This window comes from Lytechinus variegatus, chromosome 1 (genome assembly GCF_018143015.1).
Source record: "Lytechinus variegatus isolate NC3 chromosome 1, Lvar_3.0, whole genome shotgun sequence".
Classification (NCBI taxonomy): domain Eukaryota; kingdom Metazoa; phylum Echinodermata; class Echinoidea; order Temnopleuroida; family Toxopneustidae; genus Lytechinus; species Lytechinus variegatus.
The window spans coordinates 11,685,519-11,705,477 of record NC_054740.1 but is presented as its reverse complement, the minus strand read 5'-3'; the positions used below and the strand labels follow the sequence as shown (position 1 = coordinate 11,705,477).

The 19,959-nt window shown below is 36.4% G+C and overlaps 1 protein-coding gene across 1 annotated transcript in view; it reads right to left on the bottom strand.

Annotated features, from left to right (window-relative positions):
• Positions 1-9,189: 9,189 nt before the first annotated feature.
• LOC121426240 (rho GTPase-activating protein 6-like) overlaps positions 9,190-19,959 on the bottom strand; it is a 125,303-nt gene continuing 114,533 nt past the window's right edge. Inside the window, exons 6-10 of the mRNA XM_041622848.1 lie at positions 18,374-18,524; positions 17,575-17,729; positions 16,991-17,164; positions 15,634-15,731; positions 9,190-13,870 (exon numbers count right to left, since the gene is read on the bottom strand). Coding sequence (XP_041478782.1) covers positions 12,694-13,870; positions 15,634-15,731; positions 16,991-17,164; positions 17,575-17,729; positions 18,374-18,524 — 1,755 coding nt within the window. The 3' untranslated portion in view covers positions 9,190-12,693. The remainder of the gene's footprint in view (positions 13,871-15,633; positions 15,732-16,990; positions 17,165-17,574; positions 17,730-18,373; positions 18,525-19,959) is intronic.

Sequence of the window (19,959 nt, the reverse complement as noted above, 5' to 3'; positions counted from 1 at the left end):
TTGAAATATCAAACATGTTATTAAATTGAAAGGTGCCCAAAAGCTGTGTGTTTTCACAATGGACATTATACATGTTTTGGTCCATGGTTTTCGGACAGGTCCAACTGCGGAGTGTATAGGGCGCCCTCATAATCAGCAACGAAAATTCCTCATTTAGCAAAACAAACTCTCAAATTACACACATACACACAAAATATATTTAATAGGCCTGGTAAAGTCCACAAACCTCAGCAAGAAACCCAAATTATCTCCCCTTTTCCATCCTTATCATAAAAAATAAAATGAATTGGGTAAATCGAAGGTCCTTCCCTTTCTTTGACACTGATCTCCATTTATACGCCTGGATCATGAAAATAATAACTGCACAGCACACAGTTTCAAATTAAAATTACTACCGTCATGAACATGAAATAAAGCGATCCTCATAAGTTGGGTGAGATATTCCCCTCTCTTTGTCGAATCTTATCTGTCAGATTTCCCCGTTTGTCAGCACTGCTAAATATTGTACCCGATGATGTCATAATGACGTATGCGGTTGACCACATCTTTTTAATCATGTTAGACATTGGCAGGTCAAGGGACTGAAACGCTTATATTATAAAAGGCTATTTATAGACATGCATATATAATGATTTTCTGATGATATACTTAATGAAATTATTACCACATTTCTCTCCCACATGATATGAATTTGACAGTTTTATAATCCCCCTTTCAATTAACACTTAATAAAACCATTTTTTTTTTCATTGTAACTTCAGTTATCTTTCATAAGTTTCAAACAATTAAATAAATATGGATAATTTTAAGGAATTTCTCAGCTACTTCCTTCCCTCATATGTCATGTATGTATGATAAGTAAGATTAGTTAAACGTTAGTTGGTTGATATCAGGGGTGGATCCAGTGTTCTTTAAATGGGGGGGGGGGGGGAGGGGCTAAAACAGTTCGTGGTTTTTTTTCTTCAAATATTCCGACAACCATTTTCTGACAACGGCAACGAAAGGAGACACAATATTTGAACCCAAATGACCCCTCTCTATGAGAGAAGGACCATTACTATTTGAAAAAAAATATTTTCTTTTCATATTTGATTTGATCTTCATACATACAGAATCACGCGATTTGTCTTCTACATGACTATATAGTATAGCATAGATATAACAAATATATATTGACAATAAATCAGGCATACATCATTTAGCATAAAATTAGTAGCAGAAGATGGATTGCCATTGTTATAAAAAAATGCGTGAAAAATATATTATAATCATAATAACCATATAATCATAATATGAACAGAATGGATAACAGTTAATTACTTATCAATTAAGTATAAAGAGAAGAAAAAAATCTAACAAGCCGACACTTGCTATAATATATAATCAAGAAAAATGAAAACAATGATAATGATAAATGAAGATGATGAAGATGATGAAGATGATGATAACGATGATGGTGGTGATGATGATGATGATGATAATGGTGGTGGTGATAGTGGTGACGGTGGTTGTGGTGGAAATAATAATAATGAAGATGGAAAAGAAATAATAGAACACGATTATGACACAACATATTCCGATAGTAACATGACCTTAACTTTAGCTTTGAATGAGTGTTGGGAGCAAGGGGATTTAATTGAGTCTGGGAGAAGATTCATAAGGTCAGGACCATGATGTCTTACGGATCTCTGGGCAATATGTAGTTTTGGATTGACTAAATGTAAATTAGAAATTAGAAGATGAATAAGATAAGCCACCGTGCCATTTTGATAGAGGTGGGGAAGCGGGGGGCGGGGTTCATGCTCTCTGATAGAAACTAAATTATATTATCAATGCATATTTGTGAAATCCCATTTTTCTGTTTTCATTTCATTTTTATTTGTATTGTTTTCTGAATTTATATATTCCTATTATTTTTGTCGTTATTACAATTGTAATTATTTTTTTATGAAAACGATCAAATTTTCAATTTTGAGATCTGAAGAGAAGATTAATGAACTTTGTATATCTGACATTGGGAAAGTCGATAATTTTCACAATAGGGGTGAATATGTGCATATTGGACGAAATGGTTTTTACACAAAGTGGCTATTGGACGAAGTGAATATTGGATTAAGTGGCTTTTGGACAAGTGAATCTTAGACGAAGTGGCTTTTGGGCGATGAGACTCTTAGACGAAGTGGCTATTGGACGAAATGGCTTTTAGGCGATGTGGTGTTAGGACGAAGTGGCTCTTAAACTAACGGGCAATTAGACAAAACATTTATTGAGCAACTTGGCATTTAGACGAAGTGGGTATTCGACGAAATGGCTCTTACACAAAGTGGTTTTTGGACGAAGTGAATCGAAATGGTATTGGACGATTAGACGACATGGTCATTAGACGAAATGACATTGGACATAGTGGGTATTAGACCATGTAGATTTTAAACCAACTCGTGGTTGGACAAAATTAATAGTAAACTAAATGGGATGAGCCGATATGGTTTTAGAAAATACAGACCAACTAAAATGCCCTCCTTGTGCAGTTGCAGGGTATTTTTTTTAATGAGTACAGATAAGCGAAAAATCTCAGAAGTTACCAAAATCTGCCGTCAATATCCTGCACAATTTGGTAAATTTACCAAAATGTGTCATAACATGGCCACGGCACATTTTGGTAAATTACCAATATATGCCGTAACTTTTTCTTGGTTTTCATTATTTCAAGTTAAAGATTATGCATGCACGAATAGGCACAGGAAAAGGATTAGGGTGAAATACGATATTATTTTCTGAATATCATTTCAAACACTATCACAACCTTGGATTTCTTTGTAATAAAAACGTCGAAATTTTTGCTCATTTGCTTCGCTCGCTTGCATTAAAAAATGTTACGCGATACGCCAAATCAAGCCCCCTCATTTTTTCAGGCTCATTACGCCGCTGTCCTAAATGACCGAAGATAGTTTGACGGTTGCTGTCTCCTTACGGATTCCAGTTGCAAATATAAATCACTGGTCATCATTTCGTGAACGGGCATAATTATGGAGTGAGGTTACCCTGCTCCACCCCGCCGCTTGAACCATTTCCCGATGAGAACAACGCGCGGGCGGCAGTGGCGTAGCTAAGATTTTTTTCCGGGGGGCACCGGCCATTTTTCCGGTGTGTGTGTGTGTATGTGTCACAAGGGCGGATCCGACTTTCGCCAATAAGGGACGGGGCCCAAATTATCTTCACCTATATTTTCCCCGATCAGTCACTTCTTAGTTTTATTCTGATAAAACAACATAAACATGAAATCATCTTATAAGTCTTATGAAAAGTGCGAGCGCGAAGCGCAAGCGATTTTTTTTACTTTCATGTATTTTTTCCTGAAAATTTAATTTTCTGGGCAATGTTATGTGTGATCCTGAACCGCGAACGCATATATATTTTAATATTGCGAGCGCGAAGCGCGAGCCAATTTTTTTTGACATTCCGACCTAAAAATTGGTCATTCTATTTTTTGTATTAATAAATGGGATAGGTATGTAACTAAACAACTGATGCGAGCGCGAAGCGAGAGAGGAAGAAAATTGAGATTTTAGACCTAAAAGCAGGACACTCTATTCATATTTTGTAAATCATAAATAGGATATAGTCAATTGGGTATCATTAATAATGCAATCGTGAAGCGTGAGCAGACAATTATTGGTATTCCGATGTGAAACTGGATAATTTAAGTACATTTTAAATAAAGAACATGCAGGCTATCGCGCATGTTTTAGATTTAGACCTAGAATCTGGGCATTCTGAATACAAATTTTGTTTAATGGAACATCATGGAATACACATAGACAACATGAACTTGGCAAATCAAACAATGTGGCCACGCAGTGTGAGCTTAAAATGCTTAAATATAGACAATAAAACGGACATTTTACAGAGCACTTAAATTTGTAAATTAAAAAAAATAACGAAAGCTCAATGTCCGAGCTAGAATATGTTTCGTATATTGACTTCAAAACTTGCTCCATATCAGCCTGTTAAACAAGATATGAATCTCATCGAACAGGCAATTCTGGCGCGAAGCGCAAGCAAAAATTTTATAACATGTAACATGAAAGATTTGTTTTTTAATTGCAAGTCTTCCCCTCACATTATTTCATTCACTCGTCTTCCTCCTCTTATTCTCCTCTTCCTTTTTTTCTTCTGTCTTCTTCTTTTCCTTTCTTTTCTTCTTTCTCCCTTTTTCTTTTTTTTTTTGCTATGCCAATTTTTTCTGGGGGGCATCTGGGGGGCCACACCAAATCACAGGGGGGGGGGGGGCACGTGACCCCCACCCCCCCGTAGCTACGCCACTGGCGGGCGGGGCGAGGGCTTTTTGATTTACAACCGTTAAGCCAAGCATTTCTGTCAAGACGTCAAGTTACCAAGTATTTTGACAATCTACTTCATGAAAACACGCGATTCTGTATGTATGAAGATCCAATTCTTACCTGGCAGTAAACGAATTTTTTGAGAGCCCACAAGATTCGATTCGCCATAGCCGACAATGATACCATTTACAAAGCTTACCAGAGCTGAAATCCGCCATTTTGAAACAGGTTATTAACATGTTTTATTTGGACTCACAAAGGTAATTAGCATAACACGAACCCAGCTCACAGAAGGACTTGGACCGTTTTGTCCGATGACATTGAAGATTTGATAAACCCTAAAAAGCAATAAAAACAAAAACCACGTAGATATATGCACTAATGACAGCTACCGTATACCGGCCCTAAATAAAACCTTTTTCGGAGGGGGGTAGGCGAAGAAGAAGAAGGAGGAGGATGATGTGGATGAGGAGGAGAAGAAGATGAAGAAGAGGAGGAGCAGAAGAAGGTGGATGAGGAGGAGGAGATGAGGGAGAAGAAGAAAAAAAATATGATGAGGTGAATGAAATGGCGTCATAAGATGGAGAAGATGAATTCAATGACAGCCATGCAGCGTTGGATGATGTCGTGGTACGCAAAAGATTGCACGAGCATGACAAAACACAAGAGTTATACCTCAGTTTTTATCAATGTACCTTTAAACATCTTTCAGTCCAAATTCGCCAGTAGCGACGGACAACATTCTTGAATCCATACAAATCTACTGTTGCATTTTCTCCTTGTAGTCGACAACACAATAAAAAAATGTACACTGTTCGGCAAAATGGCGCACTAAACCAAACCTCATTCCCTTTAACCATCATTTACAAAACTTATTCTTTTTGTATGATGGACATATTTTTGTTCGTATTATCAGAAAAAAAAACGGAGAAAGGGGAATCCATGCTGATGCGTGTATTCACAATATTTGGCTGGATTAAAGGTTTTAGCGAGTGGATTTCTGCCGTCTCTCCTGGCTGAGTTTCAAGCATTGTAATAGATCATAAAGTGGCTTGCTGGCATTGGTGGGGTTTACCAACTCGTGACTGGGGACATTGGTGGTGGTGTTCCCTTGGGTGCGGATGGGGGCACTCCAGAAGAGAGAGTGTGGGGGGGGGGGGGAGGAAAGAGAGTGTGTGTAAGAGGGAGAAATAGAGAGAGAGAGAGAAGGGGGTGGGGCGGTGTAGAGAGGGGGCATATTATATGAAGAAACAAGGGGGGGGGGGGGTTGGGAGCGGAGTGTAGAGAATATTACTCTCACTCTTGTTTAACCATTTGAACTATATGTTGAAAGTGCGTGTAGTTTCGGCGTACTGATAAATATAGATATAATCATGATATAATGGGAAACCATGGGCATTCATGTTCCAATAACATTGAGCCTTGCAAAATACATGTAATCATGCGACTGTGGTTTGGCTTTTCAGTGGTATTGCTAAATTAACTAATAGAATATATTAGTTATAGTTTATTCTTTCTCATTCATCTATATTCTCAAAAATCTTCACTGGTTACCGGTATCTAAAAGAATAGAATTCAAAATTCAAAATCCTACTCCACACATGGAAAACATTGCATGGTCAGTCTCCTTTATACCTTCAAAATCTAATCTCTGAATACATTCCCGTAAGAAATCTACGATCCTCTACTAATAAACAGCTAAATGTACAAAGAACGAATTTAACTCTCGGAGAAAAGGCATTTGCCTCATCAGCTCCATCTCTCTGGAATGCTCTTCCACTGACGATCCGATCAGCAGAATCACTTGAAGCATTTAAAAAATACCTAAAATCTTATCTGTTTTCTTCTTATTTTTGTTAAATATTGTTAGCTAATTTCATTTATTCATGCACCCATACATATGCAAATTATTTTATCTGTAATTCCCAATCCCTCTGCGCCTCGGAATAGTTCACTAGATAGATGGCGCATAATAAATGCTGTGTTTATTATATTTTGCAGGAATCACTCTCGTCACATTAGCCTGCCTACAGGTTGCACGGGCCTAATCACTAGTGGCAGGCCATAGATATTCATTCGAGCCAACCCATTGCTATTTTTTTTATTTTGATATGGCTGATTGACAAAGTGTATGCATATGATTGTCCATCTAACACTGATTCTATTTTTTGGTAATTACTGAACTTCCTTTTCCCAAATTGGGAAGAAATATCACCAATTTTGGACTATATTTTGATTGGCGGAAGGATTAGGGTTATTTTGCTGTTTGAGGTGATGAATCTGCTCCCCCCGACGATGTCTTCAAACACGCCAATCTATTTTTAAAATGAGCCGGTCGAGGGACCCTTCTCTGGTCAGATATGGATTGCCAGATATATATCCTATCCACTGGTAGCAAACATTCGACCCCCGAATTTCATCCTTATTTTTTATGAAGTTTTTAAAGTGCCAATTTAACACATGAGTCTATGGGAATGAATTAGGCCTGTGATACCTTCTGTTCAAAGCACAAAGTGCAAACGAGAGATGGCGCTAGACCCATTATATGTACGTGGCAGATCCACTCCTGTATTGTTCTGCAGAAATAATGGAGAGGTTTGAAGGTGAGAATATAATTGACTTATCATCAAGTTTATTAATGTTAGAATTTAATAAACGAAAATAAAGATTTTGATAAATAATTAATATGAAAAATACAAGGGTTTGTAGATGAATACAAAAAAATGAAGTCTATATTTTAACAAAAGACAATATTTCATTTCTCAACGTCCCCTGACATAATTTTTATCAAATTTACATGGTAAATGGCCTCATCTCGTTTTTATTTGGCTTAAAAGCAATTTTTTAAAGCGAAGCACCCCACTGTCGCCCTCCCCCTCTCTCTCTCGTCAACTCTCTACCTTACCATTTGTGTAACCCCCTACATCCATCTCTCTCTATCAAATTTGTCTTAATGCATTCACACATAATTATGAAAAAGAACATTATTAAGTAACAAAATAAAGAAAATGAGGTTCAAATTACACAACAGTGGGTCAAGCATCTTGGCCCACCCATACATCCTCGCACGCATAAATAATTTTTTTCTCGATAATCACCAATATCTATTACCTCAATCCAAATTTATCACCACAAGTTTAAAAGACCTTTTACACGAAATAATAAACAGTCATGAATTCACTTTCTTTTCATTTTCACATTTATATTTACAGGCGAGTATTCATAATCCTTTTGAAGTGATTACAATTTATTTTCGATTCTTTGTAGTGAGCATGAACACGAATTTTTGCGACACAGACAGATACCTATTGACACAACTTGTCTTTTCTCAAATAGATAAATGGTGTACATTATTACATTAAATGACAAAATATCACAAAAAACATTTCGTGAAACGAACGCGCGCTGACTTACATAAAACAAGTATCATTAATTATTTATTCTGAGAAGTAACAATAATAATAGTAAAAAAAAAAACACAAACACTATTTACTTGTAAGTGTTCGTGGTTTGTGGGGGTACTGATGCAAGGTTGTTCGTTCTTTTCTATTTCGTAACTATTAAAAATAATACAGTCATCTTAAATAAGTATGACGGACTATATAGTTTAGAAGCAAAATATTTCTGAAATAAGCCCATAGAAATATATGAAAGTAAATTTAAATTGAATTCATGAATAGTGCCTTGGAAATCATCACATTGTTATAATTATGTAGTTTTATAATCACTATCTTGACAAGTTAAAAAATATTATGCACTGTAAAAACGCTGTTGAAATTTGTAAGCACGTTGTTTGAGCCCGTCAATCTAACAGCTACTGCTTAAACCATTTAAACAACTGTTTAAAATATTGAATCAAGTTGTTTAAAAAGTTTAAACGAGTACAACAAAAAAGTTTAAACAACTTGTTGTTAGAGTGACAGGCTAAAAAAAACTGAAAAATAGCCTCTTCTGTTAAAAAAAGACATTTGCGATTTTTTTTTATCTATTTGCGCTTGCACTTTGGCAATAGAATTCTGGTAATATCAAGCCCATTTCGTTGCTTACTTTGTATAAAATGAAGTATTGCAAATTCTGAAGTATATGACACTAAATTTTTATCATAGTTTCGTTGTCTGAGCCCGTCTTTGAAGAGTATATACGAATTCATGGAATTCAGAATGTTCAATAAACAAAATAAATATGCATAACACTGATAATTAGGGTTGATAATGATGATGATAATAATAATGATAATAATAACTAATAACAATGATAACAAAAATTATAATAATAAAAAAAATATCCAGGATAGTATACATATGAGCATTTTAATATGGGTTCTGTACCTAATTAAATTTTCTAATAAAAACATTAACTATTGTTTACAAATAAGGAAAAATACAGTGAGGTATATTTGCTTTTTATAATTTCCGGGCTACATTATCTTCAGTTATCACATACATCAAAGACAATACATAAACCAGCTGCGGCAGTCGGGTCCCATTTATACATATTTATTTTAAACATAATAATGTTAATGGCAAGATAATTCATTTCATAAATGATTGTTTTAATAACTATGTATATTGAAAAAAAGGAGGAAACCCAATTTGGACTTAAAGCCTTAATGATTTGGTGTCATGGTATATTATGCTGTATGTTTATATTTTGGCAGGTCTCTCTTATAAAGCAGTTGTAGACTGAAGATACCCCCATGGGTAAATAAAACAAAATAAATCAACTAATATTCTTTTCTCTCATATTTACCCGTTCAAATCTTGGGTACATATATATACATATATATATATATATATATTTTTTTTTTTTGGGGGGGGTAACGCCCATTTCCAGTGTTCAAATCCCTCATCTAGCATGTAAGCCCAGTGGTGGAGGTCCTGTTTTAATGCTGGGTTTGATTCCCATACAGCTCACAAAAAAGACGGGACACTCTGCCCACGCAGAGGCTCGGGGCAGATGCGGGGCAGTCTGATTATAGAGGTGTAACGGTAGCGTAGCATTTGAGGCTGCATGGAAAAGCTTACGGAGCAGTATCATCACTGAATTTGGTATGAACTGAACACTAATTATAAAAAAAATCATTATTCATCTAACAATATAAAACATAGCTGTTCGCTAAAACCACATCCACACCACGAATGCAAACAGAACTGCGAAACACAAAATGGAAATGAGAACGCATCAACAGACTAAGATATGACAAGTCAAGAGACTGTACAAAAATAGAGAAAAGAAACAAATAGATAGACAATCAATGCAGTCGGCAGCATCTCAATGGATTCAAGTCGAAGAACATGTTTTATAATTATCTAAAACTAATTTATGAAAGCGGAGAGTTTTAAAGTTTTAGATTTCAAAATTTTGTAAGTAGCCTATATAATATTTTGATGGGTCATGTGGTTAGCTATAATATCGTGATATATACTGTCTGAACTAAACTTTACAAAGGAATGCAGTCGGAGGGGCACATAGACGCTTTCTTGTGCTATAAATATATATATATCTAATAAAACTACTTAATACACGATAGCTGGAGCGTGATGTACCTCTTTTGATATACTCTCTATCTATAAGGAAATGTTGAAAGAAAGAAGAAAAAAATGGCTAGTTCTTCGAACAAAACATAAACCATATATTTATCACGTGATCAACACGGCTCATAATAATGCATTTATGAAAATAATCCACGCACGGCGTTCCATAGTATCATACATACTTTCTTAATGCTGACAGAACTACTATTTTACACTTCTTATTACCTACAAATGTTGATTTCATAAATTTCTTAAAAATTAGAGAATGCAAAACTGAGTTCAAAATGTACACTGTAGGTATTGTTTCGTCCAATTGTCACCGGAAAACGACTTTTCACTCTCGCCTGTGCAATCAAGCTTAAAAATCTTTTCTCAAATACATTAGTAATAGCTTTTGGCAGTGTTAACCAGTCTTTATGCAACCACATGTCTATGAAATCGTTCTGCATAAAATCATATTGGAAGAGTCATCTCTTCCACAGTCATCTCATACCTTTTGCCACAGCTATTCATTTTTTTAAAGATTTATTTTCAGCACTCTCATATTTTTCCTTCAAATATCATACACTCCGTCCACAATGTTGCTATGCATCCTCGTATGAACGTCATAGTATCGACAATATGCCGGGAAAGTCACACACATGTTGATTATAAGTCACAAAATATATACGTAGTAAAAAAAAATATTACACGCAAGTACTGAGTTGAGTCGTAAAACACCGTTTGTTCTTTAAAAAAACAATTTCTTCGTAAAATACCGCCATCTGTTGACAAGATCTGGACCAATTGAGGAGAATACGATAGTTGACCCGACGCCTTCATTAATGAGTTGAATGATCCTCTTCATTGGAACTGGTAAATATCTCGTGATTTAAGGCAGCAAATGCCACTTTCATAATAATCATTGATTCATCTTCAACCGAAAGTCTTATTATGACTTAAATGGCACATAATAACATGGAAACCATTCCTCTTATCTTCAATTTGGGATCAAATGGATTTGGGAATAAACGATGTTTTGGTGAATAGATAGCCAAAATTTAAAATAACTTGTTGATTCTTGATTAAACGGATCTCAAGGCAGAGTGCCGATCAACCCATAACATAACCCTAAATCCCTGTCCTATATTATTTTGAACATACCATGTCATAGTCGTAATCATTTTACTATGGCAGGCATCTATTTAAATTTTTTTCCTGAATACCACATTGTCACATAAGCGTGTTTCCGTGTCTTTAAAACTTACTTGTCGCATCAGAATAGTCAGCATGAGAGATAGGGCTACTTTCAGTATCAGTCTCTCTAAAACATAAATCATGCATCCCATCACTGTTTTTGAAATGATGTTCTTCAATGTATGCTGTCCACTGTGATAGCTGTCACCACCGCATGTGGTTTACCCGAGTATAGGCTACTCGGACCAGTATTATTCAACTGCTTCTGATAGTTACTTGGTTTGGGGCCTTCTTTAATGGGTGTCAGGAAATTCGTCATGATCCTTAGTAGGTCATTCGTTCAGTTTTGTCCCACAGGTAGTTCATAATACAAGGAAATATAACAATAACAAAATGTGACCTTTGTTATCATTCTAATCTGTACAATCTACATGATCTGTGCAATAATTAATTGCTATACCCTAAGAATCATTCTAAACAACTACAATATTACATGGTGGTATTGTAATATGAAAATGATCGATATGATCAATTAGATGATCATAATCATTAGAAGCTTTGTCTTTTAAAAGAAGAATGTTCGATCCCATGAGCATGATGGACGTCAACGATGTGGAACGAAGTGCATTCGAGCTTCAGTTTGGTATGTGGTAGAAAAGAAAAGATGGAGGATCAGTTAGCCGAGCTCCGAGTTCGTTTCAGGAATTCAAAGTCTGCCCAGAGGCCTGTATCTTCACCTTCCAAAAACGGAGAGCGATGGCCGACTTGCAGATCCGATTCAGACCATCAATATCGATATCACATGAAAAACAAAGTACAAGCATCGCCTATCTTCCGGTCAAATCACCTTCTTAAACCAAATGCTGCAGTTACCTCCAAGAACGTACTTCATTTTCCTAAGATGAAGACCGGGTCATGAGCGTTTCCTTTAGTTAATAACCTCACATTGCTCACAAATCGCAGTGCAACTTTTCATTCCAACAAACAATCGTGCGATTCGCGAAGACGTGCAACGACCAAACACACGAGATCGCAAGTGCGAACTTCGCTTAATTGTGTTCTCTATCCTCAAGCAAATTCACTGTTACAACAGACATGTACCCGTTAATCGTGACTTCAGAGAATTAGAAATAGAGATACAAATTAAAAATCGTAAATCGTAAATTTTCATAGTAAGTTTGTAAGCTTTTCCACTTGCTTCGCTAACCTCCATCTCATCATCGAAAGAGCTATCTTATTCGACAGCGAATAGTCTACCCAACATCATTTCATGTTCATGAACTCAGATCTAACGTAACTTACGAGTTCAAGCGTGATACAATCATCTGCACCTGGTATCAGTTTGATTAATTCTTCAAGAAAAGGAGAAAAACACCGATGACAATGTTCGTTTGGCATTAAAGAGCAGGGATTTGCTAGATTTGATTGTAATTCAAAGGCGAGGAATAATGATAGAGGTATAGGGGAATTGTTGTATATGTCGAAGGTTGCAAGATTTTCGAAGGCATATTCATTTCCTGGCAATGATCATTTGCACTTCGATTTCAAACATGTCGATGCCGAGCTGCAGACTAGGCTTCCATTTTCGATTCCCTGTGGAAAGGACAGACTGGTACCAGAATAGGTTCCCGACAAGGGGATCTCTACACCAATGTTTCCTGGCCCCAGAATTCGCCATCTTCGTCAGAGGTCAGAAATTCCCACCGTTTGACCCATTCCTCATCATCGGCGGATGCATCCCAGGACGTGCGCGTCATTGCAAGTGCCGTCCTGCCCGGGTTCCCGACCATCGTGTCCTTAGGAGGGGTCCCTCTGACCTCTGCAGCATCCGTGCTTCTAGGGGTATCTGGAGTGCTTGGAGGTGTGAACCAAGCTGAGCTAGGTGGTGAACTTAACTCGCTGTTGCTTCGCACCTTACTTACATCACTCACCGACCACTCGATGTGAGTAGGTGTAACGGTAGTGTGGATTGTCTTTAAACCGACTTCTTCTGAAGGCGATGATGTCCGCGGCTTCAGTTCTGGCGCGGGTTCCCGATTGCCAACGGAATTGTTGTTAACCTCGGAATTGTCGAACCACTGCGACCGCTCTAGATACGACCGCCTGGGCATCTGGGGTGAGTACAGGCCCGTGGGCTGCGTTTCAAACACAGGAATCCAAATATCACTCTCTTTTTTCGAGCTACCGGGCTTGACACTGCCGTACTCGGGTGGTTGTGACACAGAACGCTGACGCGGACTCGTCGACGTGACGCGGAACGTTTTCGGCGAAGGGCTTCGACTGTTGGACAGACCCTTATGCTGCGGGATAACAAGGCGAGGTGGTGGGCGGTGGGTAGAGGGTGATGTCCGGGGCGGGGCACTAAATTCAATTCCACCGGCTGGTTGTTGTTCCTGTGACGACTCTACCGAATCATTTTTGCTATCATCGCCCTCGCTTTGCTCCTCGGGATGCTCCGATAATGTATACGCATCCAACATCGTCACTTCATCACAATCAGCTAGCATATTGTTTCTACGCGCACTGGCAGTAGTCCTTGCGCTGGCAGACCCTGTGCGCGGTAACGAGCTAGCCTTCTGACGAGCTACTTCCGCGCTCACTTTGACGGAACCACGGAGAAGCCATTCGTGGGCTCGAGGATTTCCTTTGCGTGTCTCTAAACAAATGTCATCTGAGGACTCGAAAATGTCTGTACCCATGTTGTTACATTCGTGAAGTTCGAGAATGTTTTCAGAATGAGACATGTGGAACTCGCCATCCTCATCAGCTCCCTTGGCTTCCATTGGTTCAGATGACTGAGCCTCTTCACTTTCCTCCGAACTGTGGAAAGAAATAAAACAAATAATCATAAATCATCAGGAAAATGAATGATCTAACATCAATCTTAATAGCAATAATAATAGCAGGGCCCGCTGGGAGAACAGTTTTCGGAACTGAAGTGGCTTCCCTGGGTAAATATACCTATATTATTATTATTACTATTATAATCTTGACGAAGGCCTATAGTTTGTTTCTTTTCTAAAGAGTAAACGGCATTAAAACTAAAACATTCCTTACAAATATCGCAGTAATTTCAATTCTTATTCTGCTAATTAAAGGAGAATAAAAGAGAAAAAGAACAAATAATAGTGATTTTTACTGATTAAAATGATGTTTAGAATAAAGAGTAAACGGCATTAAGACTAAAACATTAATTATCGCATTAATTCCACTTATTACTCTGCTAATTAAAGGAGAATAAAAGAGAGCAAATAGTGAGTTTTAATGATAAAAATTATTTTAAGAATAAGAAGGAGAAGATGAGAGTGAAAAAGGGGAGTGAGAAAAAGGAAATGACGGAAAGGGACGACAGCGAAGAAAAAAGAAGATGAAGAAAAATAAGAAAGTGAAGCAAGGGGAGAGGAAGGGGCACTGAAGCAATACGAAGAAGAGGAAGAAGATGATGAAGAAGAAGAAGAAGAAGACGAAGTAGGAGGGGAAGGAGAAGAAGACGAAGTAGAAGAACAAAAAGGAAGACGACACAGATTCAAGGAAGGTTAAATTTTTTTCAGGCCTCGTGACGGCTTGCGATTTACATACATGTACACACCGCCATCTTAAATAATAATTTCTAAATGATTCAATGCTATAATAATTTTCTTACGATCAATATTCACGACAAATCAGAATCAACTTTATTATTTTGGCAGTCAAAATATTATACACCGATTTTCAGCCATACACAAATCGGCAATTATTTTGGGAATGGATGGGTGCTGGGCCGGGTGTAATAGCTGCAAGAAAAACACCTATGGATGTATGGTCATGCATCTTTTTAAATATGATAGAGAATACTTCGGTTTTTTAATATTACAAGTCAGCGCAATCAAAATGGGAAGGTGGGTTTTAAGCGATTGTACTGTATCATGCTAAAAAAATCATACCAAAGCCCTTTTATCACCTCCTTAAAGCGATTGCGATTATTAAAAGATAAAAAAAAAAGAAAAAAGAAAGATAGTTTTCTTTTAGATTAAAACCAATGATGGAATAAAGAAGAAATAAATAAAAATATGATTGGACGTTGTTCCAATTCCAAATGACATGGGTCTTGTGAATAAGAAAATAAATTAAATATCCATAGTTTAAAAAAGGAAGACACATTTCTCGATCAAACCTGAATTCAGATTATCGACAAAATTATATTTCTTATATCTAAATATCCGTTGAATACTTGAAATTTTATAGGAAACATGGTTAAAATGTAAGCAACGTCTCACAGTCCTTTAAGTATTATTAATATTGTTCAAGACATTAACCAAAAATGATATCAACAAACATAAAGAGAAAGAGAAGGCTGTTCTGTTTCGAGTATAATTCTGTCCTAAACTATATCAGCTTGGCTCCTGACCATCTTGACTTATAGGATTTCAGTAACTTATAAGGTTAAACTTGTCACTCTAGCAAGATTCATTTTATTGCACAGCAGATGAAATAGTGGAATTTGATTGGTAGACACAAAAATTGTCACAGAAAATTTGCATTTCTTCTTCATACTACACTTTAAGAAACAATCTTCATTGATGCTAAACCTAACCCGCATTTACCTTAATCCCTGAAACTTTTTATTGAGGAGATAATCGAGGGCTTCTGCGTCCATATCTTGAAGTCTTCGGAGAACCTCATCGTGCATTTCACCCGAGACCTGAAAGTCATAATAATTATTTTAAAGTTAAAGGTAGAAGACAATAGTTACAGCAGACATATTTTTTATGAAAAAGTCTTTAATATCAAGGTTAATTGCTACCATACTGTCATAGATATGGTTCTGGTACACTGAAATAAAGTTATCTTTGTGAAATCTTAGCTACACTGTTAAAAAAACCCTGATTTTACAGAAAAATAAAAGAAGATTTTGCAGAAAGCAATACCAGAATCATTCTTTAAATTCATGAAACAGGAATTTTTCTGCATTTTAACAGAACAGGTCTGTTAGAAAAAGGGGAAAAGAGTGTTTTATTTAAGGAAATTTGTAAGATTACACACACCAAATACCAATTTCCTGTAAGATTACGCAATCTGGTAAGAATACAGGTGTTCTCGAGACTCTGCTGCAGGAACTTCTTTTAGTTTAAGGATAAATTTTCTAACAGTGTACATGTATTATCGATAATTCTGATGATCACCAACACAAAAGGCAAATGTGGAACAATGTATTAATATTGTCTGGAAAAATACTCGATCTGATTATGGAATTCCGGGATTATTTTGCTCATTTCTCAACAATTACACATTTTTTTCCAGAGCCATTTGCCACAAACATTTGGGTGGTCATTTCATTAAATTCTATACGAATTCAAGATCATTAAAAAAAATTGTATTTATTTTCAAGAATGCTTTCATAATTATGAGGGAAATAAATTCTCTTCCATCATACCTTCGTACCCATTGGCAAACTGTCACTTTATAATCAGTCAAATCATTACTACAAATGCAGTGTGTCAACACAAAGAGATGTCACTTCACAAAGTAATGTGTGAGAAGAACGAAGTATTTATATTATCATCATTTCAACTTTGAAAGGTCCACAGATTATTTCAAGTGGTCTTTATCACAAATAAGTCATATCATATTTTCTTTACATATTTGGTCTATTTTTTCATAATAAATTATCTGAGTGCTTTCAGATTCAATTGATTCAATGTTTATGCCTCCACACAATGATTGCGAATACACATTCCCCACTCCCTGGGGAGTGTTCCAGTCAGATGCTGAATGAGGTGCTCACAGTGATCGTCAAACCACGAATGACTTTTATGCTACCTGATGCCCATTTGGCTCCTAAGTGGAGCGAAGCAAATGTAAATAAAATTCTGAACAATAGATGCCAAGTCCTACATGGATTTGAACCCCGGACCAGATTCCAGAGTCCAGGTATTTCATCATCATCTGAGTACGACCTACCATGAACATCTCATCATGATGGTCGATGAGCCGCTGTACGACATGGATGACGTCACGATTCTCCTCCATGTGGTCGGCGGCGTCGCCCTTCAGTTCCCCTGATTTGGTCCGTCTGAGAATATTTGGACCGAACAGTGTGGCAAGATTGATGGAGTCCATCTTATTCCCAAGTTGCTGTTAAGACAGAGATAAAGAGAGTCGAAAGAAAGGATGGAGATTAGTAAATTCAGCATTAAAAACAGATGATATCAATATCTGTGTCAAACATTGCTGATTGAATGTCTGATATAAAAAACTATGTTTAAATGAATATGAAAATGGGATGTCCTAATTGATCGATCCCACTGCATCTTCAGAAAGACATCACCAACATTATTAAGACCTCCCCATAAGTTTAAAAATCCTTACTTTTGCTGATAAATTCATGCAATTTAATATAAAACACAAAAGCGAGCAACCCCAACCCCATCCCCCACTTGATTTGATCGTCACGTTGAAGTATGTAATACACTATTGTAATACAATTTAACCACATTGACGCCCCTATCAGCCAAACCTGCTGTGATTGGGCAGTAAGTGCCTACCTCGTGACCGTCCGCATCTATGACGTCGGCGGAATGCAAGGCGACGATGCGGAGGAAAGACAAGAGCGCCCTCAGTGTGTCACGGTGTGCAATGGGCAAGAGGTACACCAGTAGTCGAAGTGCTTCTTTCTGCTGCTCAATAGAGTTGGAAAGTTCTGAAAAGTATGTCAAAAGGGGGTTTAACATGATTATTATATTCTTTTCATTCGAAATTTAAAAAAAGAGTAAATATTGCCTAAGGTAAATGATATCAATCTCACCAGTATAATAGTGAAATAACACTAATCCTTTTTTTTTCTAAATGGTGATTATTAGATGAAGGAGAGAGGAGATACAGGGAGCAAGGGATCAGAAGGTACGACGGAGAAATGGATACATGCAGATAACGACTGATAGATATAAAAGATAGACATAAAGATACATAAACACACAGAGTAAATTCGAAATTTCATTATTCCCGTTCCCAAAGAGAAAAACCCGGCATGATCTGGATATTTAACTGTGGTGAAAAAAAAAACAAATAAACATAGGCTTACCTACTTCATATCTTAGCAGCTTATTTCAATATATTGCCCAAAACTTTACGCATACATGGTTTGATTTAAATTGAATATATTTACATATTTCACAAATCATATAATGTAAACAGATATCATAACGCTAAATAAAGGAGATGAATATTCATATAAATGGTACGGATCCAGATGGATCCCAATGAACAATTTTTTTCTGGTGTGGATATGTTCTCTGTCTTCACATTTCTTTCAATACGGATTATGATTTTAGACTAATAACTTACTTGCTGTTCCAACGAATGCCGTGTAGAGTTCTCTGGTTAGCAAGGGTTCCGGCAGATCACGGAAGTATTCCTTCAACAGTGCCCCGACATCGTGCGGTGATATCGAACTATTCAGCTGAACCAAGTCACCAACGTCTAAGTCTTCACGTAACTATTCACAAAGAAAATAATATAAAACAAGGGGAATAACAAGACAATTCAGTCAACTATTAATTCAAATATTACTTTGTTAAGAGGATATATTCAAACACTGTTTGTGTGAGGATATCCAAAAAGTATGGAGGTACAAGAAGTTATGAAAATGGCCTAGGTTTTATGCTCACGGAAGAATTTTCAATAATTATCATTTTAGCATTCTTGGGTATATGGCGTATTTCGGGAGCTTCCCCTATACTGCATACTCAATACCAAAATAACATCATCCATATACGCTAAAATAAAATTTTGAAATCAAAACATTTCAACTTATCAAAAAATCAAAAATTCATAAATGTTGCCTTGCTAATCTTAGACTTTGTTCAAACTTTCACAGATTTTCATTTTTTTCTTTTAATTTTAAAGCAGCTTTCGATTTTTGGTTAGATTCATTTAAAGTGTTTGGTGCGAGTCATGTAGCCAATTAAGAGGGATAAATAAATTGTTTGTGTGTGGGAGGTTGAAGGGGAATGATGGGTGTGGCGGCAAATAAGTAAAAACCAAGCGCAGGAAAAGAGAATGAGGAAAAAAAACATACATGTATTACTTTATTTCTTTAAGAATTAGGATTGTTAAGGTAAACCACCTTTGTTTTTACCTTTTTTTCTAACTATTTAAGCATAGATTAGGAAAGGAAACTCGCTGAAACTATTGTAATCTGAATCGGGCGTTTGGATAATACCCCATCTGAGCCATTATTGTACCATTTACCCAGAAACATCAATAAGGATTACAAAAAACAATTGTGCTCTATCGCTAAATTCTTCCCCTCCCTGAACGAGAAGTTCCCCCACAGAAACACTTTGATTCATATTGAGCAGAACATTAAATAAATTTCTCTCATAATTATTTTTTTCCAACATATTTTGGCGGCAGATCATTTTTTGTGTGCTGAATTGTATTTTAAGCACACTTTTTTATGAGTCATGAACCCCCGTTAATATCATGTTTGTTGTGGTATGAAAATGTTTTAAACGAATGATATGAATCAAAGTAAATCAAATTAAATCAAATTAGAATACATTTCTATATTTCGTTGTCATGTACATGCCATCGTATAGCGATGTAATTAGAGCAGGTTTTGATTCCTATCAAATTCAAATAAAATGAAACGCTATATTTGGACACCTAAAATGTTTGTGTTTTTCAAATATAATTGATTTCCCCTTTCACTATTCATACAAGTCACTACATTACATGAAATACTAATTATTTTAGAGGAAGTACATCTGTGTCGTCTTGTTGAAATATATTTTGATTTTAAATGAATCCTCAAACCATGATAACGAATCATGCGCTGTACTTCACTACACAGTTCGGTAAAAAATCACAATAAAACGGCCACTTTTCTTGCTTCACACGACCATCCTCAGAATCAATCGATCGCTATT